At 41.6% G+C, this 21,746-nt stretch overlaps 1 protein-coding gene across 1 annotated transcript in view; it reads left to right on the top strand.

Annotated features, from left to right (window-relative positions):
* MAP7D2 (MAP7 domain containing 2) overlaps positions 1–21,746 on the top strand; it is a 194,876-nt gene that overhangs the window by 105,759 nt on the left and 67,371 nt on the right. Inside the window, exons 3-4 of the mRNA XM_019523860.1 lie at positions 8,836–8,913; positions 13,245–13,408. Of these exons, the coding sequence (XP_019379405.1) occupies positions 8,836–8,913; positions 13,245–13,408 (242 nt within the window). The remainder of the gene's footprint in view (positions 1–8,835; positions 8,914–13,244; positions 13,409–21,746) is intronic.

Genomic DNA, 21,746 nt, shown 5'->3' with positions numbered 1-21,746 from the left:
AAAAAAAAAAAAAAAAAAAAAAAAAAAAAAAAAAAAAAATGTGGATACTTATCTTGCTGGAATCCTTTGACCCCAGCTGACTTCCTGCCCTTTCGGCAGGGGGTTGGACCCAATGATCTTACTTGGTCCCTTGCACCCATAATGTCTATGAAATCTATGAATAAATGGGACTCACTTGTTGCAATACGTGGTACAGATGACTTTGTGAAGCACTGAGTTGAATATCATTATGTACAAACCTTTAACGTTGGGAAGTGTGGACAGGTATTGGTGGAAGGACAGACCTATTATGAATTTCAAACTGGCATCTTGTACATTAAGTTTTTATCAATATAGTACAACTTATTTAAAAATATACCATTACCATAACCTATATGTATATGTGGCTTGACTCAAAAGGATGCTGTAATACTAATAGTGACATCTGGATTGGCAGTCACCTTTTTGTAAAAGATGATAAACTGTGGTTTCTGTGAACTTAGATATAGAGCTGGTTGCATTTTTTCTAATCAACTGTATTTTGATAAATGGATTTAAAAAAAGAACTTTCTTTTGAAAATATCAGTGTTCAGTAATTTGGGAAGGGATTTTCTAAAAACTAAAAATTTTTAGCTGGTTATGAAAGAAGCAGACAAGCCAGTGTTTTTTTGTTTTGTAAAAATATAAAAACTCTGACAAAATTTGTTCTGGAGGTTTAATGGTGATTTTGTTTGTTTGTTTGTTTGTTTTTTGGAAAATTAAATGTCCTGATCACGATTACCATTCTTTTAATTTCTGAAACGTACATGAGAGTTTTCTGGTAATTAACCATAGTTTTAATTTTACTTCACTGAGCTAGGGCTATGGCCATCCCTTTACCAAAATAATTAAAAGGAAATAATTATCTCAAGTAAATCTCATCTTCCTGCTTCTTCTGTTTCTTGAACATTGAATCTGTCTAGCATTAATTTGCGTTACATTATTTTTTGAAGGATTTTATACACTGTTTTAGTATTTTTAGGCAGAAGTCACCAGATGGCACTGTTTGTACAAAATCTTACAAATTATTTTGGTCAGGGTGCTCTTAAGTTTTTAGTTTTTGAAGAAATGTTGGATTTAGTTATGTAGTCATACTTGGAGAGATGCCTAGGTAGGTCCCAAACTGTTCTGTCTACTTTGCGTTTTCTATTTGCAGATCATTGGACTGTTTGGAGCATGGAGTGCCTAGGCTTTGGAAATTAGGCCCTGATGTATGGGCTGAGATTTCTGGAACAATGGACTGCTTTCATGTGCTTTGTCTTCCTATCAGGACTGCATAAATATCCAGTGGTATTTCTTATTGGACCAGCTGCATAGTTGGGAGAGATGTTGGACAAGCTTTTGGGCACAAAGCACCCTTCTTCGTGTCAGGAAGAGAACTTTATGCTGAAAGCTTCTCCAACATCTCTCCCAACTATATAGTAGTTCCAGTAAATTATCACCAAGACCGTTGCCCTCTATATTTTCTGGACCACGATGGCTACAACACTCCAAGTCTTTCACTGATTTTTCTGTTCCATTGGAAGGGTAACCTACAAGGACCCTTGAAGGAGGGCAACATGGATATAAAAAAAAGGAATATTGTTGTTGGAAAAGGCAGCATAAATGGTATATCAAGTCTTGAGATTTGTAGGCTTGTCCTAGTTTCAGTTCTCCAAATTACCATAGAAACAGCAAGTAAAGAAGGTATAAATGTTCTGGCATTTCAGGTTTGTCATAGAATAAATCATTAGAGGTCCCCAAAGGCTATCTAATTCTACAAAATGAATTGTAGCAGCGATTAAATAAATGTGTATGTTTGTTCTTTGAATATTTAAGTTTTGAAAAAAGGCTTCATTATTTTTCATGTATTGTTGCTGCTAGAGAATAGACATTTTGACTGATTTTTGAGGGTCCTAAGATCTTTTTCTGAAGAAGTGCTTATAACTTGCAATTTTACTTCTGTCCTTCACTGCTGCAAACCCTGTCTTAATGGACTGAGTTGATTTGGCTGTAAAAAACCTTTGGCCTGAGACTTGGTATACAGGATATCAGTCCTAAATCTTCTGGACTTTTTTTGTTTCATTTTCAATCATTTCTTTGCTCCTGCTAGTAGTCAGACGATATTTTTTGTTTTAAATGTTAGCTTATTTGATGTATGCCATTTGCCATCTGCTATCCAAAATATTTAAATTTGTATAACTGATTGCATTCCTAGTAAGTTAAATAAAAAATATTTACATTTACAATTGTTACACTCTGTTCCAAAGTGTACCTGCTTATGCCAGACCAGTAGCTCTTGGGTGACTCAGGACCATGTTACCCAAATTTGGGCCTTTACTGGTTTTGGCACTCAGGGTCATTGCAGTCTTTTCCCTTGGGAGGTCTCCTCCTGCTTACCTGACATGTCTTGGTTTTACAATAAATTAGAGGAGGTTCCTTATGTGTTACAGACTAAGGCTGTGCAAAGCTTTGGTCCCTGATTCAATTCGGTAGAGATTCGGCCCGATTCAGTGGCCAAATCTCTGAATCCAAATCAAATCAAGAGGACCCTTTAATCTCTCCAAATTGAATCGGAACCCTCTGAATCAATGCGGAGAGATTCTGAAAGATTTGGCGATTCAGACATAGACACAGCTTTCAATGTTTTTTCTACATACCTCTAGGTAGCAGGCGGTTCATGAATGCTGCGATGGTGGGGTGGATGGAGTGTCCCACAGGAGTGCAGAGGGCTCCCCAGCGTGCTCAGCGGCAGACCCAGAAGTGGACCAGAAGCACTTCCGGGTCTGCCAGGGAGCGCACGGGGGGCCCCTGGCTCAATGATTGGTGCTTCCTGGGGGGACATCTTGGGTCCCCTGTGGCCTATTGCCGAACCAGGGCAGCGTGGGGGGGGAGGCGGTTCACCGCCAGGAAGTGGACCCAGAAGTGGGTTCACTTTGGGGTTCACTTCTGGGTTTACCGCCAAGCATTTGGAGGGGCCCCCCCACACACACACTCTTGTGAGATGCTCCATGTGCCCCAGCATCGCAGCTTTTGTGAGCCATGCTGGTACCTCAAGGTATGTAGAAAAAACATTTAAAGTTGTGTCTGTGTCTGAATCACTGATTCTCCGAATCAGCATTGAATCTGCAGATTCGTATTTGGATTAATTGAATCAGGGACAGTGATCTAAATCAACTAATTGAATCACTGTCCCTGATTTGGGCCAAATCCGAATGGAATAGGGTCCACTTCGCACACTCCTATTAAAGATCACCCTGAGGTGTACTTGGCAAGGACGTTTCTTGGGGCTTCTCCTCCCCTACACCCCATCTATATGCCAACCTGTAGTTGGTATATAGTTTGATGCTAACAGTTGGGATCAATGCAGCAAGCCAAGCCAGATGATGTCATACCCTGACAGATACTGAGTGGGATGATTTGGCACAATTGGCCAGCCTGGGATGACAGCATGCCAATATAAGTAATCTCAGCAAACAGTCCAGTCATAAGGAAAAACAGAAAATTAAATCCTAGTCAAAGTCTCCCCAGTCCTTAGATCACAGTCAGTCTAGACCCTGGACTTGCAATTAAATCAAGAGTCTTGTCAGTTCAGTAGGACTTTGTCATCAACATAGGATCAGCTCTCTCCAGTTCTTGTGATCACCTTGGGTCCTCACCGAGCAATCAGGTTCTCTCACCCTGCAGTGTCCTATCAGACAGGATGGGTCTCGGCCAAAGCAAAAAAAGAAAAAAGTGAAAACAAAACAAAGATAAGGGAGGCTGTATTGTTCAGCCTCACTTGTGTCTCTCTGGTCACCAAGCCTTGAGGTCTCGGGTCCTCCTTCTTCCCAGGTGGTGTCCACACTAGGACCCAGGAGACACACTCTCCAGGATATCCCCTCTGTGGAGCCAGCACAGCACTCTGCTGGGAGCGCTGATCGAGAGCATGAAGCAGCCACGCTGCCTCTCTGCGCTGCTCTCATGCTGCTCCATGTCTGCTCTTATAGTCGGTCCCTGGTGTGGGCATCTGGCATCATTTTCCCATGCTTCTCCAGCTTTACCAATAGCTTGCTTAAAAATTGAACAGGTGGCATTGAGTGCTACTCTGCAGCTGCACCTGAAGCACGTAAGCTTGTTCTGGTTCCAGCCCTTACTGGGCTATTTCACATCTCTCTGACATCACTCAAACCCCGAAGCTGGGGCTTCCATCCCCCAGCACCTGTCGCACTGTGACACAGAGGTTGCCAACCTTTTGCAAGCGACCTTTGTGACCCAGCCCCTGCCATGGGCCTGCAAGTCTCTGCCTTTAGAGTGGCCAGCTGCCTGTGCTTTCCCTTATTATTACGGAACTACCGAAATGGCGGAAACAAAAAACGAAAAAAGCTTACTGAAAATAAAATGCTGGTTCCCCAGAGGTAGCCAGCAGTTTTCACCATGCTATGGCCCAACTACACAGTCTGTGGAGGGGGTGGGGGGAAGGGGGTCTGCACACATGATGGGCAGTCCAAGGGGGCTGCTGCCCCTTCCCCACAGCGCTGATTGACTGGGAGGGCTGTCTGTCATATGGCCCCATTCCTCTGCACCAATCAGTGACAAGGGCCAGGGCCTTATAACAGACAGCCCTCCCAGCCAATCAGCAGCAAGGGGTGGGGTCACAGGGGCCCCTTGGCCAATCAGGCATTGCAGGCGAGGGTGCTGTGAAATGGCTGCTGGGCCTACGTTTTTGCTGCAAAATCAGCTGGCAGCCATCTCGAGTTTAGTAGGTCCCTACTCATATCCTCTCTGCAGTGGTTGCAAGCTCAGATGGGGTGGAGCTGCAAGCTCCACAGCAGAGGGGAGCACTGTGGAGAGGATGGGCTGGGTGGCACAGGTCTGTGCCACCAGTCCCCCTGTGGCAGATCAGACTCCTTCAGCCTACAGGCCATAGGTTGCTGACACCTGTTCCATTCTGTGTTTCCACTCTATGGCCTCATGTTTTCTTGCAGTAAAAAAAAAAATAATTCCCAAATTAATTGCTACACAAGTGAAATAGCTAGTTGAGTATTGCAAAATGTTATTTCCACTAGAGCATGTATGTGTTTTAACAGGCAGGTTAAATGTTAATTATAAACAACACATTAATTTTATCTTAATTTGTGCCTTCATCATGAATTTGCATTCTGATACAGTCTTTATTACATGATCACATATTATTTTCCACTGCATTCAGTGTACATAAGAGACACCTAACTCACCTCCATGAGCTCTAGTTCTCTCCATTGCTTACTATGTGACACAGGCACAGACAGAATGAGGTTCTTCAGTAACATTCAGTTGCAGTCCCCTTCTCCACCCCACATCTTCCAGCTTATGCAACAGTGCCACAATGCATATGCACAAGGAGCAATATGAAGTTTGCGCAGGCAGTTCTGGCATTGCCTAACTGAAGCACCTGATTTTGCAACCATAATTTTCCGTATTATGCGTGTGTAATTTTCATAAGGTTTTTTGGTTTTTTTTTTTTTTTAAACAAACTAAAAAATCAAATATTCTAACGTAATATAGAGATGGGCAAAATGGCAGATATGGCCAGATTCCGTTTTCCATGAGCCCCTGTCTGCATCACTGCGGTCGGTTTCCCTAGAGACCCCAGCAGTAGTGGAGCTGTGACAGTGCAGGACCAGAGTTTCTGTGGTGGCCAGCCCCAGCAGAACTGGCAGGGACCTGCTCTGGGGCTGAGATCTTGCGTTGGTGACAGCATGGTCTGGAGCCAGAGCTGGCTGCATAGTCTTGCTTGGCCCTGCCACTGCTAGGATTTCCATGGAAACTGGCCACAGTGACCTGGGCAGGGGCTCCTGGGAAATAAAGCCCACCCCAATGTAGCATCTCGCTGACATGTATGAGTTGTCACCAGGGCTACCACACAAACTTCTGCCAAACTGATAGCAGTTGTAGGTCATAATCCTCTGTATGAGCCAGAAGTAGAGAGAGATGGGGAATGTTTGTGTTCTGTAGGCATCTGATGACAGCAGAGGAATGGTGATTCCTCTTGTGTTCCATTCCAGGCTCTGGAGTGGCGTGTAGTCTAGTGCAGGGATGGACAACCTGAAGCACACATGCCACAGATGACATGGGCACAGCTTCTGTGTATGGCGGCAGGCCAGGGAGGGAGAAGAGCAGCAGGTTGGGCAAGGAAGGAGATAAACGTGGCACTTGTGAAGGGCATGGGGCTTATCTTGTTGCCCCCATTGTGCTAGCTCATTCAGCCTCTTTTACTTGTTTCACTCAAGCTTGCCTCTTTTGTCCTGTGTCCTATAAATTGTCCTTGCCCCTTTATTCCAGTTTTTTATCCTCCACATAGGCTCCAGTCCCCATCCCTTGCCCTGTTTTCTCTCATTCCTTGTATTATATGTCCAGCCATTCCCAGTTACATATACCCTGGCTTCTTTTATCTGCCAAGAAACTTACCCTTTCTATGAATAGAGCTTTATAGACTTCTGTTGTCGTTAGATGCTGTTATAGACGCTGTTGTAATGTGCTGCATCTGTTGTTGTTTGAACCCTTGCTATGCCAGCTTGCAAATAACTTTGATTATTAACAACAGTTGAAATATACAGGGCCAGCTACAGTAGATGGTTGTGCAGCTTCTTTTATAAGGTTTGGATGAATACTGAAAATAAATAGTGAGGCCCAGTAGAGGCCTCATAATTTAGTGACACTATCCCAGAAAAAAGCAAAAACGTGCATTAATTCAGTGAATGAAGGCTACATAAAAACTAGAATTGTGTGATTAATCATGTGGGTTCTGAAGATCCACCAAGCTAATTGTTCCAGAGTACAGAGAGAGACTGACTGTCCTGTTATGCCTCTGAGTTCCCTGTTTCTTATTTTGTCAAAAGTCTACCTGTTAAATTATCCTTTCTAGGACTTAATACAGGTTCCCCTCACTTTATGCTGTATATGCGTTCCTGGAAAGCAGCGTATAACTTGAATTCACATAAAGGGAACCCACTTTACAATGTGACAAATAGGGATACGTTCCAGGACCTTGATTGTACTGACCCCCAGACCCATTTCTACCACTTTAACACAGCAATTTTGGTACTTACTAACAGCAGACAATACACAAGCACAGGGTGGTGGTGATGTTGCACAATTTACCAATTGCGTAAAAGGACAAGCGAGACTTATAAGTGGGGGGAATAAGGCAAGATGCTGCATTTATTGATCAGAATATTCAAAAGAGCACTCATACATTCACACACACACACACACTCACTCCCAATTAGTCTGCAGATGTTATAGTTACCAAAGTCCATTGCTCGGTACTACACTAGGTGGCCAGCCTAGGAGTGCGAGATAAGGAGGGGGGCCTTGTCAGACATGTGTCTATGCTCCAATGAAGTATGCCAAGTGTTACCCAAACACTTGCTGTTAAGTCTCTCCCCTTCATAGGGCCTGAAATTGGCGTTGAGTGACTGGTTCCGCCATTCTTGACTTTGCGCCTTCTTTGTTTGAACCCCAGTAATTTTTCACTGGCAAACAGATGAGTTTAGTCTGCAACATTCTGAGTGTTGTCCTTCAGAGCAGCTGGCATATCTCTTATCTCCTTGCTGTGTCTGTTATGAGCGGTGCCTTCAGCCTCTCCTTGGAACTCTTCCGCCTTTTACTAACCTGTTTTTCTGCACATTGTTCTTTCCGTAATTTTCCATTCACTTCACACTCATTCATCTATATATGCAAACCATAGTCTCACAGAACAATTGTTAGTTATCATTTATATGCTATGATAACTATCTCAAATTGCTACATTGAATGTTACCACAATGGGGATGGCAATTACAGAAACACACATTGCAGACAATGAGCGAGGAGCACAGAGCCACACAGGATATTTTGGTGAACATCACTCCCACAATGCACCAAACAAAATAGCTGACTGCGAGCTTCCACCACACCAATCACATGAGAGTGAATTTACCTCACATATAACAAAGTTTTGGTATTAAAAGGGTCACCGCATAAGAGCAAATTTGCACATACAGAACCTGCATAAAGCGAGGGAAACCTGTATTGTAAAAAAAAAAAAAAAAAAATACTGTCCTTCTAGCTAGGTCTTTGTGAGCTAGCTAGTATCTCAGATAATAATGGAGACATATTTCAGAAGCCAGCTCTGAAAGACTGTTTCCTCTCTGGAAAGAGAGGAAAATTTGACACGCAGCAGTAGGGAAACAACTTCTGTACTCCTGTGTAGTAATACTATGCTGTTCTAATGTTAGTGAGCTTGTCTCAGTGTTACTCCAGGGACTTTGCATGACTACTCATCCATAAATGAGGAGGCAATGAGGTCTCATAACAGCATATTGAAAGGTAGGAAGAGCAGTGGATGCTATCGTTGGCTTCATTTAGCACCCACAACACTTTAAAGCCTTGAAGGCCTTGCACAAAATAGCTTATGTATGCTACAAAAAAGAATTTGTTGCACCTTTTTGTGATGCTTAAGCACCCAACTGTGGGCCAGAGATTTATGAACAGAGCTCTTAATAAATTTGAATATATGGTAATGAAATTATCAAGGTATTTTCTAAAGATATACTAAAAAAAAGTCCCTGGCAAAAACCTTGTCTTTCACTTTTTTGCAGGAGGAATTTTGGATGAAAAAGCATTCAGGTTTAGTATTTGCTTTGGCTTCTATAGTCCACAGCAAAGCTTATTTTTTTAAAAACTAAACAAAAGAAACGTAAAAGCCCCAAATCCTAATATAGTAACCCGTGAATACACACAGACTTTATTCTAATATAGTGGCTTTTTGGTTCTTTTGGACTTATCTAGAATTTGTTAACACTGTTTTTTTCCTCCGCTCCTCTTTGACTTTAGCTGTGGATGGATTTCTAAAAACCGATGAAAGACAAAGATTAGCAAAGGAAAGAAGGGAAGAAAGAGAAAAATACCTTGGTAAGTTGACGTATGCCATGTTTTGAATAGCTGTATATATTAGTAGGCTTTACATTATGAGCAGGAATATCATCACACTTTAAAATATACAATATTTAAATAACAATCAATTTAAGAAGCCATTAATTTCAATAAAACAATCATTTTCAGTATTATTCATGCATTATTTAAGTAATGGAATATTATAATAATTATAACAACATACAATATTATGGTCCAGTTTGCTTTTGTATTTTGTCACCTTGAAAAAATTTAAATCCTGCTAAATTGTAGAGAAATCTAATTCTAGTGTTAAAGGAACAAGAGTGCATAATCAAAGACTCTTTCAGTTGATTTCTAGGTACAACAGTGAATAACTTTTATCTCAGATAAATGTGCTATTAAATATTATGGCAAGCTATACGTGATAGATTGGCTTTTAGGATGCTGGAATGTACATCTCTAATTGAAAAAAATCTTTAAATAAATATTTAAAGTGGTAGATTGATTTTTCAATTTTTTAATGCTAATTTTAGTCCATTTTTATTTTAATTAATGCTGAGTTGATAAAAGTGGCAAAACTAGATTTCTTCCCTACCTCTAGGATTATGTATCTTTCTCACTGCTTGCAGGTAAATGAAAATGCATACATGCATTAACAACTGGCCAGGAAGAGAGACCCCTTCCCACTATCCCACAGTGCTCTGCTCTCCCTGCATTCCTTCCTGGGAGATGAGGGAAGAAAGGAGAGCAGCTGGCTTCCAGATAGACTACACACAGCAAGAAGTTGTCACTGGAGGACTGGTTAACAAGCAGCCTTGTCCCTGTTGCTGTGCTTAGGAAGTAGAAACCCCCGGTCAGCTTTTGCTATTTGGGGCAGTTCACTTGCAGCCCTAAGCCCACTGGGATCTTCTTCAGGCATCTGGGGACTGGGAAAGTCTTCAGAGGTCTCCTTGTTCAGCTGTTGCCATGGTGGCAAGCCTGTCAGTGAGCTCACAGATAGGGTCCCCTGCTAGGAACAGCCTTTATTGCCGCCTGTCTGGAGAATGTCCTTTCCAGCACACTCCAGCCACAAGCGCTGTGCATATGCACCTGTCCATAGTGCTCTATTGTAGTGTGCAAAAATAGCATCCGTCAGAGGCCCTAGAGCCCATAGATTAAATGGAAGAACAAGATTTACACACGTTTTCATATCTGCAGCACTGCTTTGCAGCATCGTTCAGATGTCACCTTCATTACTGCAGTGGACAGTCAGTTCTTAGCACAACATCCTGACACTTTGGTTCTTTGCTTCTGTATAGTCATTCTGTTCTTGTATGTTCTGCTTTCTTTGTCTGCTAGTTATTAAACACTAATAACTAGTCATCATTGCATCTCCAAGATAACTCTTCAAATGTTGACAGTCCTTGTTAATTTTTTCACGCTAACCCAGACTTGCCAGTGTGTTGAACACCATTTTTCATTCCCCTATCCCACCAGACACATTCAGTCCTAGGAGTACACAATACCTAGGTAAAAGTTTAAGCTGTGTTGCACAAACTTTTTGTAAAATGGCATAGACATTTCCCACATTCTCCAAAGGGGAAGCTGGGGTTTGGGGAGATGGATCTGACAAGAAGCTGAGTTCAGGAGAGAGGTGGGACAGGTTGGGCAAGGCATTGGGTATAGAGCTCTAAAACTGAACAAGGAGGCAGAGCAGGCCTAGAAATAAGTGGGGACAGGGAGTGAGGAAAGGATGATTGGAGGTCTCGGCTGGGGGCAGATCAGATAAGGAGACAGGAGTTCATGGAATCATAGAAAAAAGGGGCTGGAAGGGACATCCAGAGTTCATCTAGTCCAACTCCCTGGCTGAAGTAGGATCATCTCTATCCAAACCAGCCTGTGCAAATCCATTGTCTAACCTATTAGCAAAACTACAGTCAACCCCGACACACTCACAAGACATAACAATCTAATCTGCCACAGGTGAATCAGGTGGACCACAGTGGCCAGCATCCCATTGCTGTGAAAGTTAATAAAATACACTCAGGAGATCCCGGAAGAGGGCCATGCCCCCTGCTGCAGAAAACTACAAAACTCCCACAGTCCATACTAATCTGACCATGGGATAACATTTCTTACTAACCCCAAATATGGTGATTGGTCTGACCCTAAGCAAAAGGGCAAGACCCTCTAGCCAAGAACCTCTGGGTTTAAGTCCCAGCGAGAGCATTTGCACATCCCAGTCAATGAGATGAGGTATTAGGACTGAGTGGGGAAAGAGACTAAGGAGAAAGCACAGGGAGGACAGAAGGTGGAACCATGAATGCCGAGGCAAAGAGACTGCAAATTTTAGGTATGAAGGGAGTGATTAGGGTAGGAAAATCAGAGGTAGTGATACTAGAGTTTGGCAAGGAGATGGTGACTGGAATGAGAAGCCTGAGGTATAAAGATTGAGACTGAATGAGAGTGGGACTGGAATAAGGAGCCATGACTGGCAACTTTAATTCTGGCTTTTCCTGACTTTCACGTGCTTGACTAGGGAAGTGTGAATAATATGTTTTTAATTTAGTATTTTGGTGCGTAAAATACGTGGAGAGGTGTGCATGTGCATGCATGTGCAATTTTATCCTGAATTATTGCTTTCTTCCATTTCACAGTGGAAGTTTGCATGAGCACTAGAGTTCTTTAAATAATTTATTGTATTCATTGCTATGTATTCCCTCATGCAAGCCTGAAGTAACAGTCCTGTCTGTAATGCTGCAATCATTGTTTCCATAGCAATAAATTAATGTCTTATAAATAGGCTCGGGAGGATTTTATATTTATTGATAAATGTCAATTTTTGCCTTACTCACAGACCAGTGAAAAAATATTTCATCATTAATACTCAAAATTTATAAAAAGGGGACATAAGAATAGGGTGGGCTCCTACTGAGCAGTGGCTGGAGGTGGTGGGGGGGAAGTGGGGATTGGGCACTGTGTCTGTCTGTCCCCACCTCTGCAGCTTGATGCCTGCAGGGTGCCAGACAGCTGGGCCCTCCCTTGCAAATTTGGGCAGGAGCCGGCAGGCAGAGCAAGTCATTGGATGCAGAGGGCAGATACTGCCGCAGCAGTCAGAGGTTTCCTTACTGGGGGAGGAGGCGGGTAGGGGAAGGCAAGGGAAGCAACTGTCATGGGACAAAGGAAAATAGGCACTGAGCTCAGCATCACTGTGCATGGGGGCCGGGCAGCAGGTTAACAGCCTGGCACTACAGCAACTTCCCCCACAACTGCTGTGTGCTGGACTGGTGGAGGAAGCAGGGGTGTGTGTGTGTGTGCCTTCACACCCCTAGTTTCCCACAATCCCAACAATTTTAATTTATAAAAATCAAAATAAATGCTTAAAATAAACATTCATGTTTCAGGGGTGTTGGTTGTAGCCATGTTGGTCTAAGGACACAGGCAGACAAGGTTCTTTGGGTAAATGTGTTATCTTTTAGTAGACCAACTAAATAGTTGGGAAAAATGTTCTTTGCAAGCTTTTGGGCACAAACACCCTTCTTCAGGCATAGGGAGTTGGTCTAATAAAAGATATCACATTTACCTAAAGAAGCTTGTCTGCCTAAAAATAAACATCAGTCTAGCTGTCAAAATTAAATTAAAATTTAAAAATAAAAATTGAATTCTGTGAAGCCTACTCATAAAAGATTGACTCTCTATGTGGAGCAAGCAAGGGGGCAAACCTCGTAATAAAATAAGTGTTCTTTATACAAATAGCCAGAAGAGAAGGTAACTAAAATATATGGAAGCATTATCAGAACGGTACACTTTCCAGAACTTTTATGTAAATCTTTGTGAGCTAGCTCGACATTCTTCAGAGGTTCTTTTACAGCATCTTCTTTAAAGTTCTAAGAACCAAATTCTGCCTCCCTTTAAGGTCAAAAGTAGCCATGTGTCTGCACCCCAGGAAATAATTGGGTCTTATAAGTACGGAGGAGTTTGTAACCTATACAAATGTAGGTCACTGATTTAGTCCTGAATGTTTTTTACACATAACAGAAATATAGGGCTGAGAGAGACTTCAAGAGACTGAGTCCCCTGCTCAAGGCAGGACCATCCCTGCCTAAGCCATTCCACACATGTTCGTCTAACCTGTGCTTAATTCCAGTGAGCTTCCACCCTGTCATATTAGTTAATTATTGTTTATTTTCTTCTTTACTCATATGCTTCATTTTAATGCCCTGTGATATTAATTTTACTGTGCCAAAGTGTTCAGTATATTTGCCTTAATTGTATTTTTGTTATTTGTTTTCTTTGTTATCATATTGTTGAAAAAAGGCTTTGTGGGGAAAAATAACAGCAAATTAAGTGATCCTTTTTCTTTATCTAAGCTGCCAGGGAGCAGCAGATCCTGGAGAAAGAGAGAAGAGCAAAACTTCAGTATGAAAAGCAAATAGAAGAAAGATGGAGAAAACTTGAAGAACAAAGGCAAAGAGAAGAGCAGAAAAGGGCAGCAGTTGAAGAAAAACGGAGACAGAAGCTTAAAGAGGAAGAGGTGAGGAGTACTGAAGCATACTGGACAGCCACCATAGGTAGCTAGCTCTAGGATGTAGCTGACCAGACCTTGATATGAATTCCAAACTTTGCAGCTCAATGGACCACACCAGCAAAATATTGGTAGCCCAAGGGCTGCACCTAAAATTTACATAGGTCTGAGAACTACACAAAGTTTATCTCCACTGATACATGTGTATGTGGACGTGCATGTGCACACACACAGACCTCCTTTGCTTCAGAAATTACATCAACACTAAGTACTTTGTGAACAGCAGGAGAGACAAGTATCAATAAGAGAATTGGCACTATGGTTCTGAAAACTTACAATTTTAGCAGAAAATATTGACATCACTAATGTCTCTCTTTTTTTCCCAATAGATAAATTAAAGTTTCCAGCCTTCACATATCCACACTACATATCTATGCCTTCTTGCCACTTTTACTGTATTTTCTTGCATACCATAAGATGCAAGCATGCACCTTGTTTTTGGGAAGGAGGAAGGAAGGAAAAAAAAAGATTTACAGCCTCATGGAACAAGCAGAACTTAATCTTCAGCTCACTCACCCTCCCTTTCTTGCTTAGACAACAGCTATGCTTTACACAGCTGAATTGGCTGCTTTTGCCTGAGCAGGAAAGGGAGGGTGAATGAACTGAAGATTAGATTCTGTCCCTGCTCCAGTTCAGCTGTGAAAATCTTAAAACTGTAGCTGCTGCTGAAGACTGGACTCTGCCTCTGCCTCCATACCACTGCTGGGGGGGGTGGAAGGAAGAGGATGTAAAGGAGCAGCAGCCATCTTTTATAGCATCGATATGCTTCTTTATTACAGGCAGAAAATCAGCTTCCCTTCTTAAGCCATGCACCCTATTTTGGAGAACTAGTTTTTGGGGCAGGGTGCATGTGGTATGCAAATAAATATGGTACTTTTTTCTTTCTTCAGCTTTTGTTCCAATAACTGCATCTTATACTAGATCAAGGCCCTCCAGCTCATGGCCCATGAGGGGTTAATTTGTGACCCCCCTGGGCTTCCCCCTCACCCTGCACAGCCACTCTTCCCATTGTTCAGGGATTCTGGGCTCCCCTTCCTTACTCTGGCTTCTGTTTCCTGCCTCTGCCCCAGGGACATGGCAGGGTGGCACAGCCTATGGGGCCATTGGAACCATGCAGCGTTGTGCAGCCGTAGACTGCCTAGACAAAGAGATTACAAGGTTTAAGTAGCAAGGAAGAGATTAAGGCAGGAAAATCAGAGGCAGTGACACTAGAGGTGGGCAAGGAGATGGTGACTGGAATGAGTAACCTGAGGAATAAAGATTGGGACTGAAAGAGAAAAGAACTGGAATAAGGAGGGATGGGAGCTGGGGACACAGTTACCCACATGGCATGCAGTATGCAGCCTGGGGAGCCTACGCTGATTTGGCTTGTGTGGCATGTTGCTTCCACTGGTGCAGCCTGCACTATGTGTGTGGCCCCTGGTTGCTTAGAAGTTAGACAGCCCTGAACTAGATTGTGACACTGAGGCAGAGACTGTGTGGCATTTTTAAAATATTCCCAGTACAGTAGGACTTTAGGTTCTACTTAATGGAAGTAGTAGTTATAGCTGTCCTACTTTATCAATGACATGACCACAGACATTGTACGGTGCAGACTGGAATCTGTTTGGAGACAATATACTAAAGGTAGATTTGGGGCCTGATCCAGTATGACAGTTCCTTCTTTGGCAATTGCAGTGTTTTATGTTCAGTAATCTGGTAGGAAGTCTTTTGATAAAAACAGCCATTTCCAAAAAAGATTTCACAAATAGAAGCCTTACCTAGCTCTGGACTTATGCTGCTGGTTATCAAACATGTAACAGATCTTCAGTAAGGTGGGTTTTTTTCTTTCTGGAAGTACAATTAAAGAATGGTAAATCAAGTAATTACAAGTGAACTTAATCTACAGTCTTTTGTGTGTACCAGTAAAATGTATCTCCAGACAAACTGAATACCGCATATCCTATGAACCACTGACTTGATTTAATCTTGATCCCTGCTTGGTCTGTTTTCCCTCACTGATAATTGCTAAGCTTGTTTCTGAGCATTTTTGGAAGTCTCGCAAGTGGTGGAATAATCTTTTCTGAATCAGTTTGTATAAAACTTTCAGGGGCAAACATATACCCATCCCCTCTGCTCTGTGTTCCTATGTTACCTGTAAAGAAATCCTCTGTTGTTCCACTGCTTTGGCAGGTGTTGGCCAATTCCTTTGGTCTCTTTTGAAATATAGTTAAGTGTTTTGAAAATAACTTTTCAACTGTTAAGATCTGGCTTCCAACCTACAGAAAATGCAGGCAGAGCTTTTCAAAGCTACTACTGGACTGAGGTACATATGTTGCATTACAGTGCATTGGAATTTTGGGTACTGACAGATGTGGGGAAAAAATGCACTTCACCAGAAGTAGCAGTGTGTTAGTTTGACCTGGCTCTGCAGCGTCTGTATAGATCAGGCCCTTTAGTGGGGCTGTTTGGTGCTTTTCTCTAATAGCTGATTCAATCAGCTATTAGAGAAAAACACCAAAAAAGCCCCACTGAAGCACTCAGTCTATATAGACGTTGCGAAAGTCAGCTGCAATGGACGCGATGCCTCTTCTGGGCACTGGGCTCAACGTGGAAGTGTGCTGAGTTTAAAGTAGAGTGCCTTTTTTTCCCCATACATCTACAAACCAGCCTTTGTGTTTAAATTTCTTAGTTTAGAAAAAATCATGCTGAGCTTTGCATGTTTATAGCTAGAATGCAGTGTTTATGGGTGCAGAATGTGCTTATCTACAACCTTCCTAGCTAGTTTGTTTTCTATCCATGCAAGTTTTCTACTGTTCTTATTCTCTGTAGCCCAAGGGCATTCTACTCCTCTCAAGAGCCTGGGTCATTTCTGTAACTGGGGAGGTATGATTGCATCATGTGTAGATGTGCCTTTAATCTACCTTGCTGGGGTACTGACACGGGTAAAATCATGGCAGCAGAGACTTCAGCATGGGCTGCAGAGGCCTACCCAGTTCCCTGGGTATTTGCTTGGCTGCTAAAACCCTATGCCACCACAACTGCACTGTTATTGGTGCCTGAGATTAGCTTTATTAAATCAGATCAGGTATGTCTTCACATGCTTTAATCAACTCTGAGTACAGCAAAGACAGAAAAGAAGAGAAACCCAAGCTGGGTGAAGTCAGACAAAACTGTCTTGCAGCACCAGAAATATTTTTTGTCTCTTAATTTCTATCCAAACACGCAGGTCAACTGGATAGTTCTGCAAAGTGATCTCTGATGTTCTTAACGTCAAACATGAGAGCACCACCATTCCAAGAGCAGATTTTACAAATATTAACTATGGTGGATCAGAAGCTGGAAATTACTCTTTAGAATAGATTTTCTGTGTCCTGACCACTGAAAGCTAAGGCATAATTTTGTTTTTATAATTCTTATTAAACATAAACCTTTGTTCTTCCCTGGTTCTCCTCCTCCCCCCCAAAAATGGAAAATCTAAACTGAAACATGAATAATCTAGGTCAGCTGAAAATACCAACATTTTTATATGTTTATTTTTTTTAAAAAAGGAATATCCAAAAAAAAATCCACTTGCTCACATGCTCTCACTGTCTGCCAAGATCAGTGGCTGCTCAGTATTTTGCTTTTCTGGGCAGTGGCCTGATTTCTGATTCAGATCTCTCAGTGCAGTTTCTGCAGGCCATTATGCAGACAGGCAACATAAAATGCAGGTAATGTATGTGAATGCTTTAAAAGCTTTTAATTTATTTAGTTATTTATTTTTTTGTTAAAGTAGCAGATTTCTGATAACTTGTGCAGTTACGGTTCAGTTTATAATCTGACGTTTCGAAGGACCAAAACATCTAAATAGATAACATAGAAATGCATATACAGAGAAACTGAAAGGCAAAGTTCCTGAAAATTGGGAATTATGTTTACATTTTTGGTTCTTCCAAGTTAACCCTCTGACATGATGAAATGGAGCATGGTCATATCAAGAATGAGATGTTTTAGTGAAACACTTGCAATGCTGAAGGCAGGGTAGAGTTGTATAAGCTTTGTGAACAAGAGCTGTCCTGTTAGGAAGGCTTGAACAGACAGCAGAGCTACAGATGTTTAAAATGCAGTGCTAAAGTTTTATTTCTGCTGAAAACAAGACATTGGAGGCCAGGCACCTGAATTTAACAATAACATTTTTATTTACCATTATTATGCTGTTCCTGTTTGATAATAATTGCACTCTGTGTGTGTAACAGTGCAATCTGTCCCTTTAAGACAGCCGTGCTGCGAAAGCCAAGCTGCAGGGAGTTGGGATAAGAAGAGAGTCCCCTGGCGGGAGCTTTAAACACTCTCCCACAAGAGAAGAGGAAACAATCGATAAGTGGAATAGTGTGCTGCCAGGAGGTGCGAGGCTGCTATGCCAGAGCAAAAGACGGTTTCCTCCTTGAGTCTGGGATGGGGCAGAAAGGTTTGGTTTGGTTTGTTTGTTTGTTTGTTGCAAAGCCGCATCTTTGCTTGGGAGGAGTGGCTGAAGAGCTCCTTGGGGAGGCAGCCTGCTTGTGGAGGCCAGCAGGCTAACTGACCGCTTACAGTGATAAAAGATGTAAACGTTTGTTTTGGTATAAATGCTTGAATCTCAATCTCTAGAGTTTCTCAGTAACCTACTCCATCCCTCTGACCAATACATTGTTGCAGGAAAAAAATAAAAGGTTTCCATATGTTGTTAGAACAGCTTGTTGCTTCTCTCCTCTTGACCTGTGTAATTTGTTTCTGACTAATTTTTAAATTACTTAAAATATGGCTTTTCCTGTTTAAATTGTCACATCCAGATTGTGGAATCTGCTTTCTACCTGTGAGAATAATTTACTTCCTTCACAATATATTTTGTCATATGAAACATATGAAGCATTGCTCTTGTTTTCCCTTTGCAGTGAGCAGTGACAGACTTCCTCCTTTTCCAGTAACTTCATTGTCAGGGTAATACTTTTCCAAAGATGTATTGAACTGTGGTAAGCTGCTCTTATCACCTGTCTGGAGAAGGAATAATGCTCACGTGCATATACATCACACATATTTCTGTACTTGTCTTTTCAAAATGATCAGGGGAAGTGCATCTATTTAATAGATATAAATGTTTCAGTATTTTTCTCACATATGCATATAACGTCTTCAAAAGAAAAATCTTGCTTCTAAAGATGAACAGAATTTGTTATTGACAAATAGTAAAATTTACCAAAATGTTCTGTTTTAGACAGAACCACAACATTTTAAAGCTATTAATGAATTCAGATTGAATTCACCACTTCCAACAAAGAAATTTTGGAGTTTTTTCGTAAAAATAGAAGTGTCAGCTCCCTTTTTCTTTAAGAGCTGAGCAATTTCAATAGTTCATGGAAGGGGGGCGGGGGAAAGTTCAAGTTCAAGTCCCTCCTCAACCCAAGGGGAATTGAACCCACATCTCCACCTCCAAGAAGATGTCCTTAATTACCAGGTCATAACTTTTCTGCATTGGAGTACTCTCATTCTTTTCTATACTGATTCTGTTCTAGTCGTATAAATTAAACATTCATTAAAGGGGAGGGTCTGTCACCTAGGTTGCACATCTTAAAGAATTTTTTCTTTCCTCTGTTTCACTTGCTGTTTAAATATTTCATAAGTGTCAGCAAGGAGGACTGAGGGAGACCCACCCAAAAATATTCAATAGGCTGCTGGTTGGTCCACCCATGTGGGAAATAAAAGATTTCATTTTAAATTCCTATCCCGAATCAGTCAGACAACAGATTTGAACAGGGACTTTGGTTTTTTACTTTATGTTCCTTAAGTTTCTTTAGCTTTCTTTAAGTTTCTTCAATGTTTTGTGTCAAACAGAAACAGAATTTTTCAGTATTTGGGTTTTTATTTTGGTGAGAAAAATAGTTTAAATAAAAATCTGTTTGATAGGTTATTTATTTATTAATGTATGGTTCAGCAGCTGAATTAAAAATGGTTTATTCACACAGTCCTACTTGTGGCATACCTGTGATGGGAAAGGCCATCTAATCTGAGTAGGAAATATTTTTATTGGTATTGAGTCTTGAGGACTCTCAAGTAGACCCTTGAGAGAGAAGTGGTTTATTCATTTCATAGAACTGAAAATCCTTCACCCAGCTATTTTATACTTTAAATAGCTTTCAAAGATGAGTTTCACCCATTCTGATCCATTTTCACTCTTGTTCCCTGTACTATAGAGTATGTAACTGCCAGGGATGGATTAGTGAAAGAGGAGCTGTCTCAGCACTGCCCTTCTCCAAGGTACTGATCGTTGAAGGCCAAGTTACAGAGTGGAGCTGAAGTGTTTTGTATTCTGTTTGACTAGAAGCAGTTCCTGAGGGAGAAACTGTATGAATATGGGGAATAAAAGAAATCGAATATTACTTAGTCTTAATACTGTTTACCAGTTACTTTGATCCTAGGTGATGTTGACTGTACCTCTATGTTTATTCAAACTTTATTGAAGAAAACACACTCCCCTTCACAGAAGAAGAATAAAGTGCTATTTTTAATAGGGTGTAGCCAATGGTTTCTGGCCCAGGGGAAAATAAGTTTGTGCTGTAGAATTTGATAAAATGTTTGTCTTTTCATATATTTGTTCTAAAGCTCCTCTGAAATTGGAGCATTTTGGTGTCTCCTTTAGAATATACTGGAATCACATTTTCAGATGTCACATTATTTTACATTTTGTTTCATAAAGCAACATGCACGCCTGTAGAAATGTAATGTTGGACTACCACAAACTTGAAAGCACACTGCCAGCTTTACCAATGTGCTATTGTTTAAATGGACAATTCTGCAAAATGGACAGATGAAACATACACAGCCCTCTTGCCTAACCTCAAGACACCTTAGTAACAGCTATTGCAAAAAATCTAGCAGCACTGGAAGGAATCCTTGTGGTTAAATATTCATATGGAGTACATTCCATATTTATGAAGTTCACATTTAGAAGGAGTACAGATTAGAAGGAGTACAGACTTCAAAATCCAATACATTGGAAATATTCATGACTGTATGGAGTGAATTAGTCTTAATTGAAATATATGTGAATAAATGTTTTATAACTAGTGAGTTCCTTCTCATTATTTGTTTTTAATAGAGTATTAATGTTATATATTCTTGTAATATGGTGTAATATATGCTGTTATATATTATATAATGCTATAATTATACTATTATATGTTATGTGTAAATCAGTTAAGATTGCCGGACACATAGCATATTATGCAGTAACCCACAGACATAAGGAACCAAAAAGGTCCTTTTTTTCTTCACCAATAGACACAAGTTTTACAATAACTATAGCTATTTATACCAGGAAGCATACTATGTAATCTTAACTCTCCCCTGCACTCCCCTCAATCTTTTGTACTTACCCCTTTCCCAGAACATTCTGGGTCAATATTAATAGCTGTTGCTGTGAGTGTTTAGAATTGAAATAGGTTTTGTTAAAAGAGCATAGTTCAGTAAAGCGTGGTGCAGTAAAGACTGGCATCCCAACTTCTGTGGTTTGTACATTCCATATATTTCTTTCATTTAAAAAATCTTCCTCTTGTTATATCAGAGACCCACACAAATAAAAGACTAAGCCAGGGATTGGCAGTGTTTTTGGTCCAAGTGCCAAAACCCCCTGCAACCTGGACTTTGAAGCTGTTGGCATGCCAGGGGAAGATAGTGGAGGAGTCGCACCTGATCCTTGTCATGATAGTACAGCCCTGACCCCTTTCCCCCCTTCTCTGAGCTGCACTGGCAGGCTCCTGCTGCCTGCTACAGGCAGCTGCAAGTTTGCAAGTGGCTGCACCAGGGGTCTGGAGCTCTGGCCTGGCTTGTTGCCAGCAGCAGCTTCATGGGCACCTCAGAGCATGGCAGGGAAGGGGCCAGGGCAGTGCAGCCCTCAGCTGCTTCCCCACTGTGTGCCCTGAGGCATGGGTGCCACTGCTCCTGCCATGGAGCTGGGCTGGGGCTCTGGACCCCTGGTGCAGCTGTTTACAGCCTCCCTGCTGCCTGCTGTGAGCATCCTGGGCTCTATGGCAGGCAGCAGCTGCCCAGAGCCCAGGCTATATGTGGCATGCCAAGCAAAATGGCCTCCCCTGCCATACTCTGGCACTTGTTCAAGGGTTGCTGACCCCTGGACTAAACTGATTTGAGTTTGAAACTAAACTGAACTCCAACTAGCTTCGAGCATCAAGGACAATAAAAAGTCCTTTTTCAGATATGTGGAGAGCCGGAGGAAAAGCAAGGGCAACACTGGACCCCTGCTGAAACCAGATGGGACAACTGACAGCTGACGCCC

The sequence above is a fragment of the Gavialis gangeticus genome, unplaced genomic scaffold, assembly GCF_001723915.1.
Source record: "Gavialis gangeticus isolate Ggan-Ray unplaced genomic scaffold, GavGan_comp1, whole genome shotgun sequence".
NCBI lineage: Eukaryota > Metazoa > Chordata > Crocodylia > Gavialidae > Gavialis > Gavialis gangeticus.
The sequence above is the reverse complement of the archived record's forward strand: the minus strand, read 5'-3'. Positions and strand labels throughout refer to the sequence as shown.